The following is a 23,986-nucleotide window of genomic DNA, read 5'->3' on the forward strand; positions in this document are numbered from 1 at the left end:
TTCTAGGCCGGACCTTCCTCACTCATTTCAGGCCTCTGTTTACTCTAGGTTTCTGTCTGCAGGCACAATGTGCCTTAATATTGCAGTATACAGCCCTCCCTGACCTCCTCTCCATAGCAGGCTAGGTCCTCACCAAAAAAAAAAAAAAAAAAAAAAAAAAAAAAAAAAATTTAAAAAAAAAAAAAAAAAAATTATGCGCATACAGATCCTGCCTTCCTCAGCACACAAAATCCAATGGAGTGCATCTGAGGGATCCCAATCCGCCCTCCGGGCCGTTTGGTTGATAATGATCCAACTGCATAAATCCAGTGGAGTACATCTGGAGGATCCCAATCCGCCCTCTGAGGCCGTTTGGTTGATTTTGCTCCAACTGCGCAAATCCAGTGGAGTACATCTGAGGGATTCCCATTCCGCCCTCCGGGCTGTTTGGTTGAGAATGCTCCAACTGCATAGATCCAGTGGGGTACATCTGGAGGATCCCAATCCGCCCTCTGAGGCCGTTTGGTTGATTACGCTCCAACCGCGCAAATCCAGTGGAGTACATCTGAAGGGATTCCCATTCCGCCCTCCGGGCCGTTTGGTTGATAATGCTCCAACTGCATAGATCCAGTGGGGTACATCTGGAGGATCCCAATCCGCCCTCTGAGGCCGTTTGGTTGATTATGCTCCAACTGCGCAAATCCAGTGGAGTACATCTGAGGGATTCCCATTCCGCCCTCTGGGCCGTTTGGTTGATAATGCTCCGACTACGTAAATCCAGTGGAGTACATCCGAAGGGTCCCCAATCCGCCCTCCGGGCCGTTTGGTTGATCATGCTCCAACTGCATAAATCCAGTGGGGTACATCGGAAGGATCCCAATCCGCCCTCTGAGGCCGGTTGGTTAATGGTGCTACAACTGCGCAAAATCCAACTGCGCAAAAATCCAGTTGAGGACAACTGAAACTTCCCATCCACCCTCCGGGGGCGTCTGTTTGAGTTTCTCCTCCTGCGCAACTCAGCGGAGGACCTCTGGAAGTTCCCAATCCACCCTCCTGGGTCGTTTGGTTAATAGAGCACCGTCTGCGCAATCGGTGAGCAGACCTTTGGTTCCATTCCACCTCCGGGTAGTTTTGGTTCTTATATCGACACCGCCACAGCCTGCAACAGCCATGGGCTAGAGGCTGAGAGGTGGAACTGCGCACGAGTGGGCCGAAGCAGGACAGTTATTCGGACTCCGACATGATTCCGGATTATTTTTCCTAGATTACGTCCGTGCTAACCGGTTCTGGTGTAGCATTAACCCCTTCCTTAGGCACTATTTACTCTTCTACTAGATACAGTGCTTAATTTGGGTATTACCTCCTTCCTGAGGTGGACTGACCTCACTAGCATTAGCCTCAATGCCAGCCATAGGTGCCCCTCGTTCTGTGAGTGGCGGAATTGAAGTTCCACTGAGCTCAGTATCGTCAGCATACATTAACCTTTTGTATAGGTGGCATTATGGCATTCTCACTGCTGTCGCAAATGTTGACATACGCATTACCCCCTTACTGGGGTGGGATGATGGCTCTTCCCACAGGGTACGGAACTCGTCATATGCAAGTTCCTGCTAGGTGCGTTACCCCCTTCGATGGGTGTTGTATTTGCACTACCTCGGGTTACAGTACTTACTGGATATGTTACTCCCGATCATAGGTAATGCGTTGGCACTGCCACTGGGCGCAGTGCTTGGCGTAGATTTTCCCCCTCCATTGAGTGGGTACTTTCACTTCCGTGGATCGCGGTTCTGACTATCGCTACCCCCTTCCCTAACCGGGGATTTGCGCTTCCGTCGGTCTCCCATTTGCCATCACATACTTCCTAGGGCATTACGCTCTACAAACGATCCAGTTACGGGGGAATCGCTACCTCTTTGTATGCTGTATTTCAGCTACGCCACGACTTTAGATGCCTTGGTTTCTTTCACAGGTGGTCTGTGGCAACAGTCGGTACCGCTGGTGCCTGATATTCTCCATCTAGTGGCATATGGATTTCTCGTGCATGGCATTGGGGGACACAGCACCATGGGTATATGTCCAACTACCACTAGGAGGCACTAGACACAAAAAGTGTTGGCTCCTCCCAGGTGGGCTATACCCTCTCCACAGGCACGAGGCTATTCAGTTTTAGTCTAGTGTCCGTAGGAGGCAGACCTGTCCTGCTTTTTTGCAGGTTCTGCTGTTTATTTTTATTCTTTTTCTTTTTTTCTCTCTTCCGCAGGTCGGTTTTTTTCCACCGTTATACCTGCTGCAGGCTGGGGCTCCATCGTGTTCCACTTTAGTTGCCCCCCCTGCGGGCGCGTACTTCGGTACCATCGCCGGTCACCCAGTCCCCACGGACTGCATCCGCAGTGGCTTGCCGGCATTCCCACGGTTCCCGTGTTGAGTCTGCCGAAGGGGTGACCGTGCTGCGCCCGAAGACATCGGATGGTGAGTATATCGGATGGTGAGTATACTCCCCTGTCCCTGTGTCCCTGCCCCAGGGTTAGGTTCCCTTCTGTGGCCAGGGGGATGGGTTCCACCTTAGCTGGGGGTCCTGGGGAGCCTCTTCTTTCCTCCTAGCCAACCTCCCCCCCCTCTCCCCCTCCTGGGGGGGTTTATATTCATGGTTTTTCCTCCCTTCTTTTCCCCCTCGGTTGGTCTTTTCTCTCCTCCCTGGCCACACAGTCTCTCCCTGGCTTCCCCGCTACTTTAGTCCCCGGCTTCTGCCGGGACTAGGCCTCATCTTCTATGGCCTGTCCCCGGCTCCCAGGTGCTCCGTTTGCCCTGATCTGCCTATCCCCAGGTGTCGCTTCTCCCCCCCTACCCTACTCATCTATTTTTATGGTCCGGTGGGCCCTCTGTCGGCCGCGGTTCACCCCGCCCCCCTTGCTCCATTCCCGGCCGCCTCATAAATCGAGGCCCCGGCTTTTGGGCCTGCTAGGCCGCAATCTTCCCGGCCCCTCCCCCTTGCTTCCCGGGCTTTTCTGAGCTCCGCCCGGCCCTCGGGAGGAGCTATCTCCTCTCCCTTTCCTGGGCTAACGTGTTTTTTCTGTTGGAGGGGGTGGTTAACCCCTCGATTGCTTCATGTCCCCTGCAGCCCTACTGACCACCTCTTTTTAGGAAACAGGCTGCTGCTGCACCTCTTTGGGGGAACACTGCGTCCGGGTCAGGATAGACAGCCTCTGCTGGCTGCTTTTTGACCATCTCTTCTCCCAACAGCTCCTCGGTCGCCACGTGTTTTCACGTGCGTTCGCTGTCTACAATGGCTGCCATGTGGTCAGCCTGTCCCTGCTGGTGTGCAGTACCTCTTCCCAGATCCCATTGTTTTTCCCTGAACAATCTTTTTGTGTAGGTTCCCCATGAATGGGTCCCTCCGTGTCAATGCCATGGGAACCTTGGCCGACTCTCCCTAGCAGTGTCGCTGGCACGCTACCAACCCATATTGCGGCCACCTCTGCCCTCCAGGGTCCTCCCTGCAGATGGGGCATGCTCAGTTAGGGGTACCTGCACCCGGGTTCGGCGAGGGGTAGCTCACAGTACACCCTCGGGTGGTCTCAACGGGGTCCCACCCCTCCTCGGCATCCTCGGATCCCCCCCAGGACAGGCCTGAGGCTGGTGACGAATCCTTCCTGTCACCCCATCCGTTGCCTCTGGGGACACCTCTGCACCGATTCCCTCGGAACAGAGCATCAGGCGGTCTTCCTCCATATAGAAGCCCTCTGGGAGGTCAAGACTACGTGCACAGAGGAACCTCTCCTACCTAAACAGGGTTGGTATCACCTCTAGTGGATTTTCGGATGGTGCTCCCCTGACCGCACAGGTATTCAACCGCACAGGTAAGGCAGCCGTCCCCGTGTTTAGCATACTGAGTCACCTACCCGGTGTCTGATACGTACGCCTTCTCCTTAACAGGGTGGTTCCTGCACCACTGCCATAGGCTGTCCCTGACAAGCCTTCCTGGTTCCCCTATACCAGGGGTTATCCTCTACACATTTGAGAGTGTTTCCGTGGGGTCCCCATCCTGGTGTTGGTGTTCGCCACTCTACCTCATTACAGGGAGTTCCTGTTCTGGGCAAGCGGTTAGCTCGGCTATCGCCTCCTGTAGGTTGGTGAGTTCAGAGCACTTGTACAGCCGCCTTGCCCCTTTGCTTAGGTAGTGTACCTACAGAAGCCATTACTCCTGGCTGGCTCTATGGTGTTCCATACAGCACTATTTCTCCCTTCCGGGTGAGATATACAGGCCGCTTCAATTGCCGTTGCAATTGCACCTGTCTGTTCCCAGCCACTTTGCTCCTGTCATAGGTGGAGTACCTACACCATCTCCTGATGCTGTAGCCGATTCCCCTGGCTGGCGCTATGGTGTTCCATGCGACACTATTTCTCCCTTCCTGGCGAGAGATACAGGCTGCCTTTAATTGCCGCTGCAATTGCGCCTGTCTGTTCCCAGCCAATTTGCTCCCTTCACAGGTAGAGTACCTACGCCATCTCCGGTGCTGTAGCCGATACCCCTGGCGGGCTCTGTTGTGTTCCATGCGGCAACATTTCTCCCTACGGGCAGAATGTAGAGGCCACTTTCAATTGCCTTAGAATTGCCCCTGTCCGGTTCAGTTACCTGTCTGTTCCCTGCCGCCTTGATCCCTTAACAGGTGGAGTACCTGAGCCGTCTCCGGATGCGGTAGCCGTTCCTCCTGTCCGGCTTTATGGTGTTCCATGTGGCATTTTCTTTCCTTACAGGACGAGATATTGAGGCCTCCTCCAATTGCCGTGGCCATTGCACCTACCTCATCATAGTGTGCACCAAACGGCCATCTTACTCCCTTCATGGGTAGAGTCCCTGAACCGTCTCCGATGCTGCAGCCGTTCAACCTGTCTGGCTTCTAGGGTGTACTATGCGGCCCTGTTTCTGTTGCCATTGCACCTACCTGATTGTGGTGTGCACCTGTCTTGTTCTTTGTGGTACCGTGCGGCCCTACTGGGTTCCATTCTTAACGCGGTTGCTGTTGCACCTCTCTGGGTCTAGGGTGCACCATGCGGCCACATTGCTTCGATCTTAAATGTAGTTCCTCTAACACAGCCATATTTCTACTTTACAGGTTGTGTACCTGTACCCTCCGAATGCTGTCTCATTCCCAGATGCTGTGGCTATGTTTCCACTCTCCTTAGTTGGCAACATGCAGCCACTTTACCCATATTTTAGGCGTGTGTTTGTAGTACCCCAAGCGCTGGGCCCTGTGGTGCGGTCTGTAGCTCAGACAGTTTCTGTATTACTGGGTGTTTTCTGCCCACGAGTTCTAATCTGTGCTGCGGTTGTTGGTTCCATCCATTTGGTTCTTCCATACATCTGCCACTCCTTTACTGTCGCGCTCATTGGTCTCCTTGTACCTCTCAAGGCACTGTCTGCACCAGGCCCCCTTCGTTCAGCATGTGCATGGTTACCATGTCTGGCAGGTGTGGGCCAGCCCAACCCCCACCTTGTCGGTCTACTGCTACTTCTGGTAGCTCCAGTATATGACCGATCTGTCTGATCCGGCGGGTGGTCCTCATTCAACCACGCTCCCTACTCCGTGGCCAGGTGGTTGTTGGCCTTTGTGCTGTAGTTGCTCTTGCCTTCTCTTTACGGTACTACGGTATGCTGTGCTCCGCGTTACCCCATGTTATAGGGGAGTACTCGCGTTGTTTCCTAATTGCTGAGCGGCCCATTCCTGGTGAAGTACAAGGATCTCCACTGGATCTTCTACCTTGTTTGGACACGTAGCTGGTGGCATCGGCCGCGGTTGCGGTTTTCTGTCATCGCTGGATGTCCGCCACACGGAATCCTTCTGGGTCCACGGCTTTTATCATTGCTGGACGTCCTCCCTGACGGGTCAAGGACAGGACCTCTGAGCGCCACACACACCTGTCTGAATTTTCAGCTGATTGCTCTGGTATCGGACAGGGCCCCGTAGTTCCTTCTGGGTCCAGGTGTTTTCGGTATTCCCTTGTATTTTCTGCTTAGTTGTGCTACATGGCGAAGGGGCAGTCCTCTTGGACCTTGCCGTCGTCTGCACCTGTCTGGTACTTTCTCCCCCCTGGAAGTTTTCTGTATGCCGGTCGCAGCTGGTTTCTACATTTCTATGTAGGCTACCCCGGTTTTTTCATGGCGACTTCTGCATTCCTTATGCATATGGATGTCTGTCGTTTTGTGGTACATCCCGAGCTGCTGTTCTTGCCCTCTCTGGGACAATGTTTAAGGTTTGCTGGTCAATATTCTTGGTACGGCTAGTTGTCCATGGCCAATGCCCCTTCCCCTATGGTGGTTTCTTTTCGCCTTTCCTGGATATTCTGGCTTGCGTTGTCTTCTGGTGGTTCAGCTCCTGGTTCCTTGTGAGCCCGTACTGGGTACTCCTTTCGGGAGTCCCTGTTCATTTGAGGTCCTCTTGGATTTGTGTCTCTTTTTTTCCATCCTCCCACGTCAAGTACCTGGTATTGAGTGGTTTAGTGCTGCGGTTTGCAGTTCCACCGTATGGTCTCCTTCGGGAGGGACCTCCTCCTGTTGTAGGACCTTTCCTCTTTAGGTTTTTTGGAGTGCTCTCCTTCTACTCCCATGTCTCTCAGTCCAGTGTGTCCTGCCGAGGTTGCCTGGCCTGTATCTGGCTTCTTTTTTCCATGATACTTCACATGCCCAGAGTTTCCTCTGGTCTTACGCTTCACGGTGATATCTTGTTTCGGAGGCTTCTGCCTCGTCTCCTGTTTTTGGGGACGCAGGAGCTATCGTTCTTTTCCTGGTTTTTACCTACAACCCCCTCCTTCTCCAGGGTTGGCGGTTTCCTCTAGCAGCCTTGGGTTCACCTTTACATGGGGCGCTTAGCTTCTTTCCTGGCCTTGCGGTGAGGGGAGTCCCCTCCCTTCACATGTGAGCCTTGCTATGGCTTCCCCCACTCGTTTGGTTTTCAGTGCTTCCCTGTTTCTTTTCTCCCCTGGCCTTTCAGGGGATGGCCACAGGTTTTTTGGGTCTGAGACAATGTAGAGCGTTGGGTAGTTTCACCACGCGGTGCTGTCCTAATTTTTTCTCCAGCCCTTGGCTGCGCTCTGTTTCCTTTTGCCACCTTCTTGCATTTGGGATTTTCTTCCAGTCATTTGTCCTGGGGTGCTGGCAGTCTTCCCTGCTTCTTCTGAGGTTTCTTCCTTGTTATGGAACCTCTTGCCCATCTCGTGTTTTTTCCCGTTGGGTCACATGGTTCTCCTGCACCTGTATGCCCAACCGGTGGCGCGTCTCTTCTTTTCCCTCCCTCAGGGACTGCTTTGGGACGTCCCATGGTGCTGTGTCCCCCAATGCCATGCACGAGAAAATTGGATTTTTTGTACTCACCGTAAAATCCTTTTCTCGTAGTAGGCATTGGGGGACACAGATCCCACCCTATGTTTTTTCTTCCGCTTCTCCGGGCTGGTCTTTTGATCTTTCCCGGTTCGGGAGTTGTTGGTTCCTTGCTTTTCTTCTCTCTCCTACTGCTTTTGGTACAAACTGAATAGCCTCGTGCCTGTGGAGAGGGTATAGCCCACCTGGGAGGAGCCAACACTTTTTGTGTCTAGTGCCTCCTAGTGGTAGTTGGACATATACCCATGGTGCTGTGTCCCCCAATGCCTACTACGAGAAAAGGATTTTACGGTGAGTACAAAAAATCCAATTTTTGCCACTGGATACTATGGATACTCTCATATTGTATCCCTTTTTCTTCATGCACTTATTGGAGACACAAGAATGTGGCCTTTGTGCTCTCAGGGGGTCACCAGCCTTGTGTGTCCTAGTGACTCCCTATCCCTATGAGCCTCCACCGTTTCAGGTCAGTCACACTGCACAGAGTACTGTGGTCAAGATCCGGCAAGCCGAATATTCCACCGACTCCGGGTGCTTCGTCTACCACTCATCCTTGTCTGGGTGAGGGCGTTATGCTGGCAATCTGCAGTGGCTACTACAACGGCTTATCCTTCGCAGGGTAGTCTTCGTGCTAGGGCTAGATGCTCCTAATCGCTGTAGCGAGACGACCCCCCTCAGGTAGGGGTTCTGCCCTGGTACTAATTCGGCAGTTGCTCCTGTTCAGCGCCCTTGTCAGGTGGAGGGTTAAGGTTAGCTCTACTGGCTGGGCCAGCTTGATACCAGAACTTCTACTGGATGTCCTCAGGCCTTCCCCTCATGTCCACGCTGGCGGAGCATGCGGTAGCCCCTACCGCACGAGGGGTGTTTGAGTCACCACTACATGCTGAGGTTCCTTCTGCACAGTTCTTTCGTCAGGCAACAGATTCCTCTGACAAGAGAATCAGTGACCTCTACGGGTGGCCTACTCTTCGGCTGGAGTATGGCGTGAGCATTACTCTTGGGGCTTCCCTTGTAGGGCCCCCCCTTCCGGCGGAGGATCGCATCACCACTAGACGCTGTAGAGCTCCAGTTTCACATGGGAATGGGCTTTAGTTCTGGCCTCTTTTTGGTTTACTACCAATGGGGGTCCGTGGCTCTGACAACTGTTGTCCTTCTGCCACATCCAATCCATATCCATATGTTTGAGAGACGCCCGTGATGTTAGCCGAAACGCGTCAGTTGTATGTGTCCAATAGAGACATCATCTTCTGTTGAAGACTACAATGAGTGCCGGTCCTCTTCATTATTATTGTTGACTATTGTCCTTCTGTCGTCGGCTCGGGGATGGTGATAGTGTAGTTGCCATGGCTGATCAGCACCTACCTTTTGAGTGCGTTCTACTGGGTAGATCAGTCCCTACGGCACTCGTCAACACTAGATTGCCGTTCTAAGCGGGACCTGGATTCTAGTAGTCATACCGTATAGCCATTGGTGCTACCTGTCTTCAGATGTCAGTGATATCACCTCAAGCAATGGTGGTTGTTCATTCACTGCTCATTCCGGGGGTTGACTGAGGGCCCTCCCAAGACGGGTAGAGCGGGTGTCTGTTGCGACGTCCCCCGCTAGTAGGGGTTTCGTCCCCGGTACGGATCACACGTTTCCTTTCCGGTCTCCCCTCGTGGTGGATGACTGATCTCCTTATCCTCCTGTCTAGCTGACCAGTAGTCATGGGTGGTACGGCTCTGGAAGCCCATCTCTATTTTTTCACGGACCCAGGGTTCCTCGGGTATGGTGGAGGCGTTGGACGTCGTGGTCGAACTTCACCCGACTAGAGTATTTCTCTCATCTTTGTTCCACTCATCTGCCCTTCCAGGCAGCGTTGCCGCTTTGTTGAAATATGGTCACTGACGGGGTTTCCCATCACTGGCGGTGCTCTCATTGGCTTTACTATCCCTTTCCCGTGGGGCATTGATCCTTTGACCTGCAGTGGGGCACGCCTGGCTCAGGCGTTTGTTTCTTTGTGTTTCTCAGGCAGCTTCTCTCACTAGAAATCTCACCACCAGCCTCTATGGCTATAGGGGCGTTGGTCTACCGATATTCCGCTCCCTAGGGGGTGTTCTCTGGGCCAGAGGTGAATCCTACGGGCTTGGCCTTTTTAGTTCTGCTTCCACAGCTGCGGCCGGGAGCCAGCTGTTGGTGGCGTTATTTTTTATTTTTATTTTTTTCTCTGAATTGATTTGCCTTCTTGTGCGTACTGTTTTCTTTGAGTATGGCATCGGGCAGTGTTCCGTCCAGGATCCTCTTTTTTCGCAGAAGGTGGTCGCCTTTCCACGCCTCGCAGACATGGGTTTCTTTTCTTTCTCCCTCGTAGTACATGGACCGAGCTCTCCATCAGCCATGTGATTTGGCCTCTGAACTTGCTTGTCCTTGTCTAGCACTTACAGCCCTACGGACTTCTACCAATTCTTATCTTGGGGTCCTTGTCAAGGCTGCGGCCTCCAAGGGATGTTTTTCAGATTGATCTGTTCAACAGTTGCTCGGGCATGCGCCCTCGGGTGAGCAACGCCCAGCTGAGTCTTGGCCCACCCGACCTGCGGTCGGCGCTTCTCGGGTCCATCTCCTTCATGCAGTAGCTTCCAGTGTTGAAGGCGGTATCTTGGTCTTCCGGGCACACGTTCTTCAAGTCTTACCGGGTGCCTTCCTAGGCGCCGGCGGGTACTGTTCCGGGCAGCAAATTCTTGCAGGCGGCAGTGAGTTACGCATCCTCGAGGGTGTTCTTCTCCATGGGCATGTGATTTGTTCCCTCCCCGTGGACTGCTTTAGGACGTCCCACGGTCCTGTGTCCCCCAATGATACCAGCGAGAAAACGAGATTTTTGTGAAACTCACCTGTAAAATCTCTTTCTCGCGTGGTTCATTGGGGGACACAGCTCCCACCCAGTGATTTCTGTTTGCTGTGATTGTTGGCGGTTGTGGAGCCAGTATGGCCCCAGTTCTGGTTTGCTCCGGCTGGCGTTGGTCATTTGTTGGTCATTTGTTGATTGTTTACCGTATGGTTATTTTTTCCTACTCCTATTGCTTGGGCACAAACTGATATGCTCTCTCCAGGCTGGAGGGGGTATAGCCTGCAGGGGAGGAGTTATCACTTTTCAGCCTAGTGTCGCCTCCTAGTGGCAGCAGCAAGCTATACCCACGGTCCTGTGTCCCCCAATGAACCACGCGAGAAAGAGATTTTACAGGTGAGTTTCACAAAAATCTCGTTTTCTACATGACAAATTTACTAACTGCTGTAGTAGAGTAATAGAAATCCAACAGTCATGACATGCATGCTGCTAATTCTCTGTAATTCAATCACTTATTGAAATAGGCATGTTCAAAATAATAGCAGTGTGGAGTTCAATGAGTGAGATCATTAATTCTTTGAAAAACAGGTGGCAACTATTGCCCTTATTTAAGGAAGGAAGGCAGCAAATGTTGTACATGCTGGTTACAGTGCATTTCTCTCTGAAATTCGGAGAAAAATTGGGTCGTTCCAGACATTGTTCAGAAGAACAGCGTACCTTGATTAAAAAGTTGATTGGAGAGGGGAAAACATATAAAGAAGTCCAGAAAATGATAGGATGCTTTAAAATGGCAACCAAAACCTGAAAGAGGTGGAAGAAAGCTAAAAACTACCGTTGGGATGGATAGAAGAATAGCCAAAATGGCAAGGACTCGGCCAACAATCAGCTCCAGGAAGATCAAAGAAGGTCTAAAGTTACCTGTGAGCACTGTTACAATTAGAAGACGCCTATGTGAAGCCAAGCTATCTGCAAGAAGCCCCCGCAAAGTCCAACTGTTGAAAAAAAGACATGTGCTGAAGAGGTTACAATTTGCCAAAGAGCACATTGACGGCCTAAAGAGACATTTTGTGGACTGATAAAAGTAAGATTGTTCTTTTTGGGTCTAGTGGCCGGAGACAGTTTGTCAGACGACCCCCAAACACTGAATTCCAGCCACAGTACACTCTGAAGACAGTGAAGCATAGTGGTGCAAGCATCATGATATGGGGATGTTCATATACTACAGTGTTGGGCCTATTTATCGCAGACCAGGGATCATGGATCAGTTTGAATATATCAGAATACTTGAAGAGGTCATGCTGCCTTATGCTGAAGAGGAAATGCCCTTGAAATGGGTGTTCCAACAAGACAACGACCCCAAACTCACCAGTAAACGGGCAACATCTTGGTTCCAGACCAACAAGATTGCCGTTATAGAGTGGCCAGCCCAATCCCCGGATCTTAATCCAATAGGAAACTTGTGGGGTGACATCAAAAATGCAGTTTCTGAGGCAAAACCAAGAAATAAAGAACTGTGGAATGTAGTCCAATCATCCTGGGCTGGAATACCTGTCCACAGGGGCCAGAAGGCGGTGACTCCGAGCAACACAATGTCCAGCAGTTCTCAGAAACAGCGGCTATACAACTAAATATTAGGCAAGTGATTCAAAGAAAAGCAAAATCTTCAAACATTTTTCAGTTTATATAGTGAATGTTTGAGTTTGTAAAAAAGAATATAAACTGCTATTTTTTTTGAACAGTCAGATATTCCCTTTTCTTCCTTTTTTTTTTTTTTTTTTTTTTTAGAGGAACACAAATTTGATATATTTTTCTGATTTGGAATAGAATGTCCCAATGCATTTGTGTGTATGGAAATAAAAGCTATTAGAAGGATTTTGAGCTTTATTCACTTTTTTAAACACACTATTATTTTGAAAACAACTGTACATACCTGTTATAAAATCTTACAACTGTATTTTATGTATTCAGAAGCCTTCTGGACCCCAACGAACCATTTTTGATTCCTGAATCCTTGCGTAGTGATGTAGATGAGTTTGAAGCCCTCTATGAGCTGGGTTTACTTAGCGACAGTGAGCCGGAGCTGGTGGATAATTTCTTAGACCCGATCCAGGAAACCCTTTACGAGTAAGTATTTATTTCAAACATTTTGAAGTGTCCTCCTTCAATGTAACGGATTAGGCTAAGGCTTGTGTCTGACGACATGAAGATGCATGCTCAATTTTCGGTGGGAGACAGTTAAAAAAAAACTAACACCGCTCGCAAGTTGTGTTAGACTTTGCTATCCTATACCACAGGTAAAGTCTCATGCAACTGATGCTGATTTAAAGTTTTTATTTTTTTATTTATTTTTTCCAGCTAAAAGTCATGTTTTTGGTTGCATAAAGTTTCCAAGACTTGTAGCCACAGCCTTAAACACCAGTCAACTGAAAAAATAATGTTTTAGAGCTGGTATAACAGCACAATATATATATATATATATATATATATATATATATATAAAATACGAATTACATACTTTTGGCATAGTTTTAACGAGCGCAGCTGATAAAATTAGCAAATAGTGGCAGACAACCACTATAGCACTGTGTAAATATTGTAAAAAATTTTTTTAAGTATTCAAATTTGTAACTGCTCCAAAATTCCTCAGTTGAAAGCTACCTCTGCCCCCAAGACATCAGTGTTATAGACAGAAACATAAAGAAGCTATGAGCAGTGAAAAGATGAGTAGTAAAAAATTCTCATCCGTAGGTCCAAAATTGCCATTTTGAGGTTTTTCATTAATAGGCTAAAGTGGAATCAACCATGTACCTTACACTGCCTTACTTGGGGACAGCATAGGACAAATGGCTGAGATGGAGTTTTCTATAATTTTTCACAGTATGTTTTTTGTAAATTGTTGCTCATTTGCTGACAGGACTCAAAGGAATCTTGTAAGTCTACTTTCACACTGGCGTTTTGGTTTCTGTTTATGAGATCCGTTCAGGGCTCTCACAAGTGGTCTAAAACGGATCAGTTTTGCCCTAATCCATTCTGAATGGTTAAGGATCTGCTCAGAATGCATCAGTTTGCCTCAATTCCGCTCTGGAGGCGGACACCAAAACGCTGGTTTCCGCCTGACGATGCGGAGGCAAACGGATCCATCCTGACACACAATGTAAGTCAGTGGGGACGGATCCGTTTTCACTGACAATGCAAAACTGATCCGCCCCCTCTGACTTTCAATGGTTGTTCAAGACAGATCCGTTTGGCCAATGTTAAAGATAATACAAATGGATCCATTCCGAACAGTTGCATGCGGTTGTATTATCGGTGCAGATCCATGATGGATCCGCACCAAACACGAGTGTGAAAGTAGCCCAAGTCCTGCTTTTCCCACCCACCCAGAAAAGTAACCTGCTTTCCCTGCCCACTCACCCACACAGGAAATAAACCTGCGAGTCCTGCTTTCCTCACCCACACAGGAAATAAACCTGCGAGTCCTGCTTTCCTCACCCACACAGGAAATAAACCTGCGAGTCCTGCTTTCCTCACCCACACAGGAAATAAACCTGCGAGTCCTGCTTTCCTCACCCACACAGGAAATAAACCTGCGAGTCCTGCTTTCCTCACCCACACAGGAAATAAACCTGCGAGTCCTGCTTTCCTCACCCACATAGGAAATAAACCTGCGAGTCCTGCTTTCCTCACCCACACAGGAAATAAACCTGCGAGTCCTGCTTTCCTCACCCACACAGGAAATAAACCTGCGAGTCCTGCTTTCCCCTGCCCCTCACAAAGGAAGCCTTTGAGTCCTGCTCCCCCCTGCCCACACGGAAAGCTTGTGAGTCCTGAATCCCTTGCTCGGAGGAAGGGCCTGCGAGTCCGGAATCCCCTGCCCACACACTGATTGACAGTTAATCCTAAATTTGTTGGCAGGGAATGCTGTCAATCACTATGAGTGGTTAGAGGGTCGTCTCACAGGCTTCACTGTCAACATAGGAGTCAATACAGATCCCTTTAAAATAATGATTCTGTTTTTGGGACAGTGGCTAATTGCAGAAAATCTCCTTTTTTTTCCCTTCAGTAAATTGGCTCTAGGGCTGGGCGATTCGCTCTTTTACTGTCTGACAATTTTTTTATATTTTTTTTAAAATCATCACACATAGAATTTTTCTGTCTGTGTAGTCAAATCAGTCCCTGCTGCCCACACCAATAATCCTGGCGTGCACTGCAGAGACTAAAGGGGTATTCCCATCTTAGACAATGAGGACATATTGCTATTATATGCTCCCGTTGTCTGATAGGTGCAAGTCTGAGGTGGGACCTGCACCTATCTCATAAACTGAGCCGGCATATACTGTCGATATGCCCCCATTGTTTGAGATGGGAATATCCCTTTAAGAGACCTGGCCCAGGTCAGAGGGGAACAAAAAATAATAATACAACTCCCTCCATCGCTTGTATAGTGCGCATGAGCAGAACCTTCCCAGCGGCTTTCTTTGAACTGCACAACTTTATGAATACAGCATGCAGCATACAACATGGCTGAGCTGGTCCAGGTCTCAGTCACGAGCAGCATGCAGTCCCCACCTGCAAGTGGACATATCGGAACCTCTGCAGCAGCTGGAAATAGTGCAGACAGAAAAGACCCGGCCTGGGCTGATCCAGCAGCAGACAGCTAGACAAGAGAGAGCTCAAGACGCTAGAACAGCTGAGAGTTCTCAGCTTGTAAGGTGAAAAAACTAGCAAGAAAAGATTATTCTATAATCGTCCATAAAGTTGAAATAATTTAAGTTTTTTTTCTCTTTTTTTTTTTTGCCTTAAAGAGGACATGTCACCACTTTCGATATGCCTGTTTTAGTAAATAATTGTATTCCACATGAAAGGACAATTCTGGAGCATATCTTCTTGTGTCTTTGTTTTTCAGTTCTTCTTGTATTCTAGCTAGAAGTGTTTGGATAAAGGTACAGAATGGAGTTACTATTTGGGGGGGTGTCCCTGCACAGTCTGGCATTATCCAATCAATTCTGCCAGTGGCAGGCTATGCTGGGACACGCCTCCAGCTAGTACCACCTATCGGTACCATTATCCATAAATCTGTAGTAGCAATAAGAGAAAAATGACATAACATAGAATCGTAAGAAATTTTTATTACATGGGGGGGATGTAAGCAGCTGCTAATACAAACTTGTCAGGAGAAGCGAATTGTCCTCTTTAAAGGGGTAATGTCACTTCCGCAAATGCACTGCAATGTATAATGTGATGGGAAAAATGCCAGCAATGGAAGCAATATGGACAATCCCAATACATTAGTAAGTGCCTTGAAGTAACTTTCTCTACATGATAAATGGCATTTTCGGAAATGAGACAACCCCTTTAATCACCCAGCCCTAATTGCCTTAATTTATTGTCTTTTACTTTTTAGGTACTTTTATCAGATTTTAGATGAATACGGTCCTTTGAAACCAGACGATGAACGTTTAATTAGAGAATATAAAGATTTTCCGGAAGAAACTCAGAGGATGGTGGAAGCGGCCGGCAGTCTTAAGAACTTCCTGTTGCAGTCGGACGAGTTTACCATTGTGGACGACATGATTGCGCTATCAGCTACCTATGATAATCCCTTTAGAGAAGATCAAGCGAATTATCCACTAAATCCCACAGCCGAGGAATTCACACCATGCTTTACTACCCTTGCATTTAATAATGTACAGTCACATGGTGCTGCCGGCCACGATGATTATATGTCTGCCAACTCCGGTGCCACCATCTCTTATAGTGACTTGGATTTAAATTATCGGAAATTTGCCAAACCGTTTAACAGTCCCCACTTTAGTACTTTACCTGATGCAGATTTTGGCCTGACTGGGAATCACTCTTTTGAACATCCTGTCCTAGATGAAGATTTGGATGAAATACATGACTACACTAGCAATGACTCATCTAGTATGTATGAATATTACGAAGATGATGATGATGATACAGTTCCTGAACCAAATACTGATAAAAGCCAAGATAAATCATGTGTAGAAGAATCAGACCAGTTGAATTCTATGGTCTCCTCTAAGAATGAAATACGAAATAAAAATATTCAGACTGCTATAGTATCTGTGCAGGTAAGTCTATGCTGCTACATACATGTGTATATTGGGGCGAGTCATCTTGATAAACACTTGTAGATTTCAGGGCATTGTAAGGAACATTAACTATAGAAAATACCACCCAAAAAAGTATTCTAGCACATCCTTCTTTAAAGAGGTATTCCCGTCTGAGACGATTGGTGTATATTGCTGGGATATGCCCTCATTGTCTGACAGGTGCAGGTACCACCTCTGGACCTACACTGAGAACGTAGCGGGAAAGGTGGTGGCCGGAAGACCCTGGGTTTCCTAGTATCTGGCCACCGCCAAATGCTAACCCCATACAAGTGAATGTGAGCGCATCACACTTGCGCGGCCACCGCTCCCATTAATTTCTATGGGGCTGACGGAAATTGCAGAGCCATCGCTCGCCTATTTTTGGCGGCCCCATAGAAATAAATAGAGGGCGTCTGCATGCACAATGCGCCCTCTACAACTTTTGAGACTCCGTTCTCTGTGTAGGTGCGAGTCTCAGAGGTGGGACCAGCACCTATCAGACCTAGCGTTATGCCCCCATTGTCTGATATGGGGGGGGGGGGGGAACATATTACAACTAAAGCTAAGAAAATTATAGGACGAGATCCAAGGAGACTAGCCATGTCCACCCTCCTTCTCCTCACTGTCTCCAAACAAAGGGTTCGCCCCGGGTGCCAAATGCTCTAGGTACGCCCCTGCATTCACCGCTATGGGACTGCTGGAAATATCTCAAATATCAAATGCAAATATCTCACCAGAAAACAAGTAGTCGAACAGCATATGCAAACACTATGGTAAAAGGGACACTGACAGGCCCAATTAGCATATTTAGGTATATACATGTCAGTACAGGTCTTATAAAGTCTATTAAAATCATCTAAGTATCCCCCCTGTCCACCTTATAAATACCGAAAACTAAAGTTTTATAACCTGCTTGTCCGTTCACCAATCTGCCCAAGGGGCGGCGTTTCATCTCAAAATGCGCCCAGCCAGCCGCTCCCAACTGCCGTTCTGAAGCCCCGCCCAGCTCATCAATATTCACTTCACTGGGCGGCGGCTACAACTCTCCCGACTCAAGTGCCCGGCGCATAAAGCAGGGCCTGCAGCGCTCTGTACGCAGGCGCGATGTGACCCAGGCCGGGCGCATGCGCTGAAGATTGGACGGAGGACATGCCCAGAGGATTGAATGGGCCGTGCGCAGGATCTTGAGTCGGGAGAGTTGTAGCCACCGCCCAGCGAAGTGAATATTGATGAGCTGGGCGGGGCTTCAGAACGGCAGTTGGGAGATGCTGGCTGGGCGCATTTTGAGATGAAACGCTGCCCCTTGGGCAGATTGTTGACCGGACAAGCAGGTTATAAAACTTAATATTTCGGTATTTATAAGGTGGACAGGGGGGATACTTAGATAATTTTAATAGACTTTATAAGACCTGTACTGACATATATATACCTAAATATGCTAATTGGGCCTGTCAGTGTCCCTTTAAGGGTCCTTGCAGACGAGCGTTAGTCACAATGCGAGTCCGCAGCGCAGCTCGTGGCCTGAACTCCCAGCGCTGCCTAGGGTCACATAGCATTATATTGATTTATGATGCTATATAACCCTTACTGTTCTGGAATGTATTGGATAACACTGGCAGCATATTATGTCAGTGTTATCCAATACATTCCAGAACTGTAAGGGTTACATAGCATTATAAATCAATATAATGCTATGTGACCCCTGGCAGCGCTGGGAGTTCAGGCCGAGTGCTGCACTGCGGACTTGCAGCGTGACCAATGCTCGTCTGCAAGGGCCCTAAGAAATAGGATCCGGATCCGGGCAGCACATTGTGTGAATGGACCCTTACTGTGGAGATTCAGCTCCTGACATGTTCCCTCTCATCACTAGTGCCCATAGGGTCTGCGCTTAAACCAGGCCTCTGTGGTACAGGCCCATTGGCTTAATAGTGAACTATTGGAGGAGAACCAGCTGTCTCTGGGCACAGTCATAAGTGTATAATTTAATATGGAAGAAATCTGTTTTCAGAAACATTTTATTGTAATTTCTGTAGAATAGCAGGAATGTGAAAAATGCCCTTCTTTTACAGAAGTTTTTGCTTGTTTCTTTTGTTATTCCAGGTGGACATAGATTATTCTCACCATGAAGTTAATACTGAACCCTTCCAACCCTTCGAGACACAGCAGGTAACTCCTGTTTAATGGCCAAAGTTTTCATCTTCCATGTATGTTAGGCCAGACTTCGAGGTGGGAACTTGTAACACAACTGCACAAAGAGACAAAACTTTATTTCCAGGGGCCAACACGTGATTGTATCGAAGATATTTCCAGAATAAATATTAGAGTAAAACGTCCTGAATACTTCTGCAGGTGACCATATGTCAGAAGTACATCGCTAGTACTTTATGGAGATCAGCCATACAGTGGGATACTTCTGGGTAATGTTCTGCACATACAGAAGCAAACACTGTGAAGAGAGCCTCAGGACTATTTTACACTACCGTTTTGTGTTTTTTTTTTTTTTTTTGTGCCGTTTTGCGGGCTGTTTTTTGTGTTCCGTATACGGAACCATTCATTTTAATGGTTCCTCAAAAAAAAAAAAAAAAACGGTATGTACTCCGTATGCATTCCGTTTCCATTTTTCCGTTACGTTGAAAGATAGAACATGTCCTGTTATTGCCCTCAAATCACGTTCCATGGCTCCATTCAAGTCAATGGGTCTGCAAAAAAAAAAAACGGAACACATACAGAAATGCATCCGTATGTCTTCTATATCCGTTCCGTTTTTGCGGAACCATCTATTGAAAATGTTATGCCCAGCCCAATTTTTTATTTGTAATTACTGTATACTGTATATGGAATACGGAATCCGTGAAAAAACGGAACGGATCAGTGAAAAACAGATCGCAAAACACTTAAATAGCCATACGGTAGTGTAAAAGAGGCCTTAAAGGGAATCTGTCGTCAACTTTATGCTGCCCTTACTGAGAGCAGCATAAAATAGTAACAAAAATGCTGATTTCAGCGGTGTGTCACTCATGAGCTAAGAGTAAGTGGTTGCTGAGAACCAGCATCATAATCGCTGCAGCCCAGGGCTTGAATCTACCTGGGAAGAGTCCTGGTTATTCATAATCTCCCGCTCTCTCACCATCTGCTGATGATTGGCAGTTGTCCCCTAGAGAGAAAGGGAGAAAACTCTGTAGAAGACTGTCAGTCATCAGCAGGTGGGCAGGAGAGCAGGAATTCATGAATAACCAGGACTCTTCTCAGGTGTCCGGGACTCTTTTCCAGGCCCAGTCTGCAATGATTGTGATGTTGGTTCTCGGCAACCACTTACTTTAAACTTATAAATGACAGACTGCTGAAATCAACTCAACTGTCTCTACTTTATGCTGCTGCTAGTATGGGCAGCATAAAGTTGATGACGGGTTCCCTTTTAAGTGAACGCCACGTGACCTGTGCCTGCGTTACATGGCTGACGTAATCTTCAGCTAGCCCATGCATGCATTACAAGGGACTGATCCATGCTATTGGAGCGTGCAGAGGTGGGGTAACTGACCGTTATCTTTCCTGATGCTCCCGCAGAGCAAACCTATTGGGAGAGGGGAGAAAGCTGCTGCCAGAATTTTCTTTAATTTTATTTAGTCTCATCTCCCTGCTAACCCAAGGATTGAGTGCTTAAAATCCAGGGCCTGATCTTTTTTTTGTCCTCTAACATGAGCCGTCTAAGGAAAGTCGGAAAGGCCACCGTACACATTAGACAGTGGGCCACAATCTGCCGTTTTGTCTGGTACACAGTAAGGGTCCATTCACACGTCCGCAAATGGGTCCGCACCCGTTCTGCAATTTTGCAGAACAGGTGCGGACCCATTCATTCTCTATGGGCCCGGACGTGAAGCGGAGAGCACACTAAGTGCTCTCGGCTTCCGCATTTGCGGAGTGCGGCCCCGAACTTCCGGGTTTCGGCCCCGGACTTCTGGCCCGCAGCTCCGCAAAATATAGAACATGTCCTATTCTTGTCCGGAGCTGCGGACAAGAATAGGCATTTCTATAGGGGGGGCCGGCCGGGTCTGTTGCGGGTCCGCAGCACACCACGGACGTGTGAATAGACCCTAATGTGTATGGCCAGCTTTACAAGCAACATCTCTGGCAGAATGTGCTATCTAATGTATTTGTTATCTGAGTAGTCATGTTGTAATGGCACTTTTCAGGAGACTGCAACTTCAGCTCGCAAAATTATCTGACCGTAATGATGGTGGCCCTCATGATTAGGTCTCCGTCGCTTCATAAAGCGCATCCTCTAGCGGTGTGGGGCTTATCAGATGACCCCCAATGACTTTTATGCGACAAGCTCTTTGCGCGTCTGGTTGTGAATTGTTTCAGGTCATGTAATACAGAGCTGTGCAGATGGCTCCCTAATATCATTAACTAAATCTAATTGGCAACATTGTAGAGTTTGTAAAGAGGGAACGCTCCACTAATGATTAACTGGCCGGGATGACAAAGCTGCAACATTACAGATATTGTATGAAATACAGTGGACTATGACCCAGCAAAGTAGACTGTATAGCTGGACAGGGAAGACGCAAGCTGCTGAGTTTCATGATAGAGGTCGGTGATGCGGTGACAGACCCCGAGCCATGGGGGGGGGGGGGGGGGTATAGAGCAAATCTATAGTCTCCTTAGTCCTGCTTTATCTATAGGTTACCAGTGCTGGGGTTGTGCTTATTGATTATGCATCTCTCATGTACGCCGCCTACTTTTATTGCAATGGAAACATTACTACCACCTGTGTTACTAATATGGCGGCATTGTATGATCTCTAGTTAGTGTAAGGCCTCATGCACACAGCCGTTCCGTGCATTGGGGACTGCAGTTGCGGTCCCCAAAACACGGGCAACATCCGTGCAGCGGGCCGGACCCATTCAACTTGAATAGGTCCGTGGTCTAGCCGCACCGCTAAAAAAATATGGTGTCATATTTTTTTTTTGCGGAACGACGGAAAGAAACACAACAGAAGCACTTTGTAGTGCTTCCGGTGTTCCGTTCCGTGACTCCTTTCCGCATCTCCGGAATTGCGGACCCATTCAACTGAATGGGCCCGCATCCATGATGCGTTTGCGGGCCGCAATACGGCCACGGCCGTGTGCATGAGGCCTAATATTGAGAGATCCCTTCACCCAGAACCCTGAGGTAAAGGAAGCAAGTACATTAGGATTCTTGTGGGTGGGAGTAAATATCTTCACCTAAGAAACCCAGTCATATTTTTGATTCTGGTAAATAAATATATTATAGAAACTTTTTTTTTTTTAAGTCCAAAATTCTCTTCAGATACTTTCCTATATAGATTTTTATAGCATTCAACATCCTTTTTCTCTGATACAGAGCGCCAAATCACCTGCTTTTCTTCACTCAGTCATAGAAAGTATCATTTTTGCACTCCGATTTGCACTAAAATTTGCTATATATTTTTTATTTTTTTGCAAAATATGCGCAGTGTTAGATCACAAGTGGGTATCCACAAGCCCGCACATTTACCAATATGTACGCCAGCTCAGTGTCATGCTCTGTGCGTATGCGGATAGCACACCTAGGCCTCATGCACACCAGGGCTGTGGAGTCGGTAGATAAATGGTCCGACTCCTCAGTTTTTGGTACTTCCGACTCCTCTGTATTTAATATGCGAATGTATTTTATACATTCCTTGAAGGAAAGAAAGGCAACATACATGTCATTACCACAGAACTACTGGCTAGGAAGCTGCTGTCTTCTCCGTTGTGTGCTGATCTGTTGATGATAGGGCATTGGGAGGATCCAGGAAGGGGCAGGGGAAAGGGCATTTATTTAAAAACCCGATTCCCCTAGTAGAATCCCATAGTCATGTTTAATGTTTAGGCTAACAATCTGAGTTTACAAGTTTTTATAGCCTTAGCTGAATGACAGCAGTTTTTCAAATGGTTTACAGCTTCAGTTTTTAACTATTCACTATCCATTCCCTTCACTTATACAAGTGTCTCTAGTCCTGCAAAAAAAACATATTTACTTAATCAGTTATCAGTGAGAGGCTCGGTTAACCATGGGCGTTGCGTTCCCTGTAACAGCGGAACACAACACAATGGAAAGTATAAGTATTGCCGCTCCTTAACTGTGCGTTGCGTGACATATAGTGAAGCATGTGAAAAGCATGCTTCTTCATGGTCACTTAACGTGTTTGTTTTGCAGTAACGCGACGCACTGCATGCATTGGCATTCTTACACTAGAGAAGTACCGTATTTTTCGCAAAAGTGGGGGAAAAATAGCAGTGCATCTTATGGGGGGCGAATGCTGCGACCGTCCGGTGAATAGGCTGAGAGGGAGGAGGGGCTGGGGGTCGGCATCTGTTTCTGTAATGGCAGCGGGGCCCGGTGCAGTCACTGTATTCTACTACACCGGGCTCCGGTCACTGTAGTATACGGTAATCATATCTAACTTGTGGGTATTGTTAAAGTATTCCAATCATCTTAAATCTAGCGCTGTACTACTTACTGCTAACTTCTTGGCAGTCAGGAGGCCGGGTGGGCACTCGTAGTGCAGCTCACTACGTCACCCGCCTGCTCCGCCCACTTTAGGAATGTAGCAGGCACCGGGCCCCGCTGCCATTACAAAAACAGATGCCGGCCCCCATTCACTAAACGGGGACACTGTTATGGGGGGATCTGTGGATGACACATAAGATAAGATGCTATATATGTGTCATCCACAGATGTCCCCACAATGATCCCCCATAACAGTGCCACCCACAGATGCCCCCATAACAGTGCCACCCACAGGTGCCCCTATAACAGTGCCACCCACAGACCACCATTAGTCAAAACCCACCAAAAGCACACTTTTTGGTACAAAATTTTTTTTTTCTTATTTTCCTCCTCAAAAACCTAGGTGCGTCTTATAGGGCGAAAAATACGGTAATTAATTATAACTTTTTGTGAATTGGGACATTTAAACTTGCTTTTTTTATTTTTTTTATTCCAATTTAAATCTAGTCGGAGTTGGTTCATTTTTTTCCGACTCCAGGTACCCAAAATTGACTCGGACTCCAGAGGATTGATGCACGTGGCTGTTGCTCAGCCGTGTCCGTATTGTGGCCCTCAAACAGCAGGTCTGCAAAATACAGGCAACGGCCGCGTGCGCACAGGATCACGTATTCACTTGAATGGGTCTGCAATCCGGATGATATGGTGCGGATTGGAATAGTTTTTTTATCCGTGCCTCCGGACTCCAAAAAGTAGTGCATGCAATACTTTTTTTGTGGTACAGACGCCGGCCACGCGTATGGTTCCTGTGCATGGCAAGGCGGCACGTGGTCCTGCGCATGAGTCCTTACCATGTATCAGTTGTTGAATGATGCACCTTGTATTTCAGGGGGATATTTTGCGTATGGAAAAAGAACATACAGTGCTTAAGGACCAGCTGCTAGAGGCAACTGAAAAATATGAAAACTTGCATAAACGATACCTGGAAGAAATAGCGGACCTGCAAGAGCAGATTAAAAACACAGTAGAAAGCAATAAGGTATTTGTTGTTTTGTGCATCATTTTTAATTGTGGAGGTGCCGGCTGATAATTGGTGACTCCTGTGCCGGCTGAAGTAAGAATACACACATGCACCACAGTAGTTGCCCCTGCAAAGGATACCTATTATATACTTCATTAGTGGGGGTCCGACTCTCTGCACCC

General features: G+C 48.0%; 1 protein-coding gene across 3 annotated transcripts in view; it reads left to right on the forward strand.

Moving 5' to 3' along the window:
• The window catches only part of LOC122930794 (E3 ubiquitin-protein ligase TTC3-like), a 176,760-nt gene that overhangs the window by 127,181 nt on the left and 25,593 nt on the right, over positions 1–23,986 (forward strand). For all 3 annotated transcript variants that reach the window (XM_044284388.1, XM_044284389.1, XM_044284390.1), the window contains 4 exons: positions 12,144–12,299; positions 15,580–16,270; positions 18,392–18,457; positions 23,673–23,822. In XM_044284388.1, the coding sequence (XP_044140323.1) occupies positions 12,144–12,299; positions 15,580–16,270; positions 18,392–18,457; positions 23,673–23,822 (1,063 nt within the window). The remainder of the gene's footprint in view (positions 1–12,143; positions 12,300–15,579; positions 16,271–18,391; positions 18,458–23,672; positions 23,823–23,986) is intronic.

This window comes from Bufo gargarizans, chromosome 3 (genome assembly GCF_014858855.1).
Source record: "Bufo gargarizans isolate SCDJY-AF-19 chromosome 3, ASM1485885v1, whole genome shotgun sequence".
Lineage (NCBI taxonomy): Eukaryota > Metazoa > Chordata > Amphibia > Anura > Bufonidae > Bufo > Bufo gargarizans.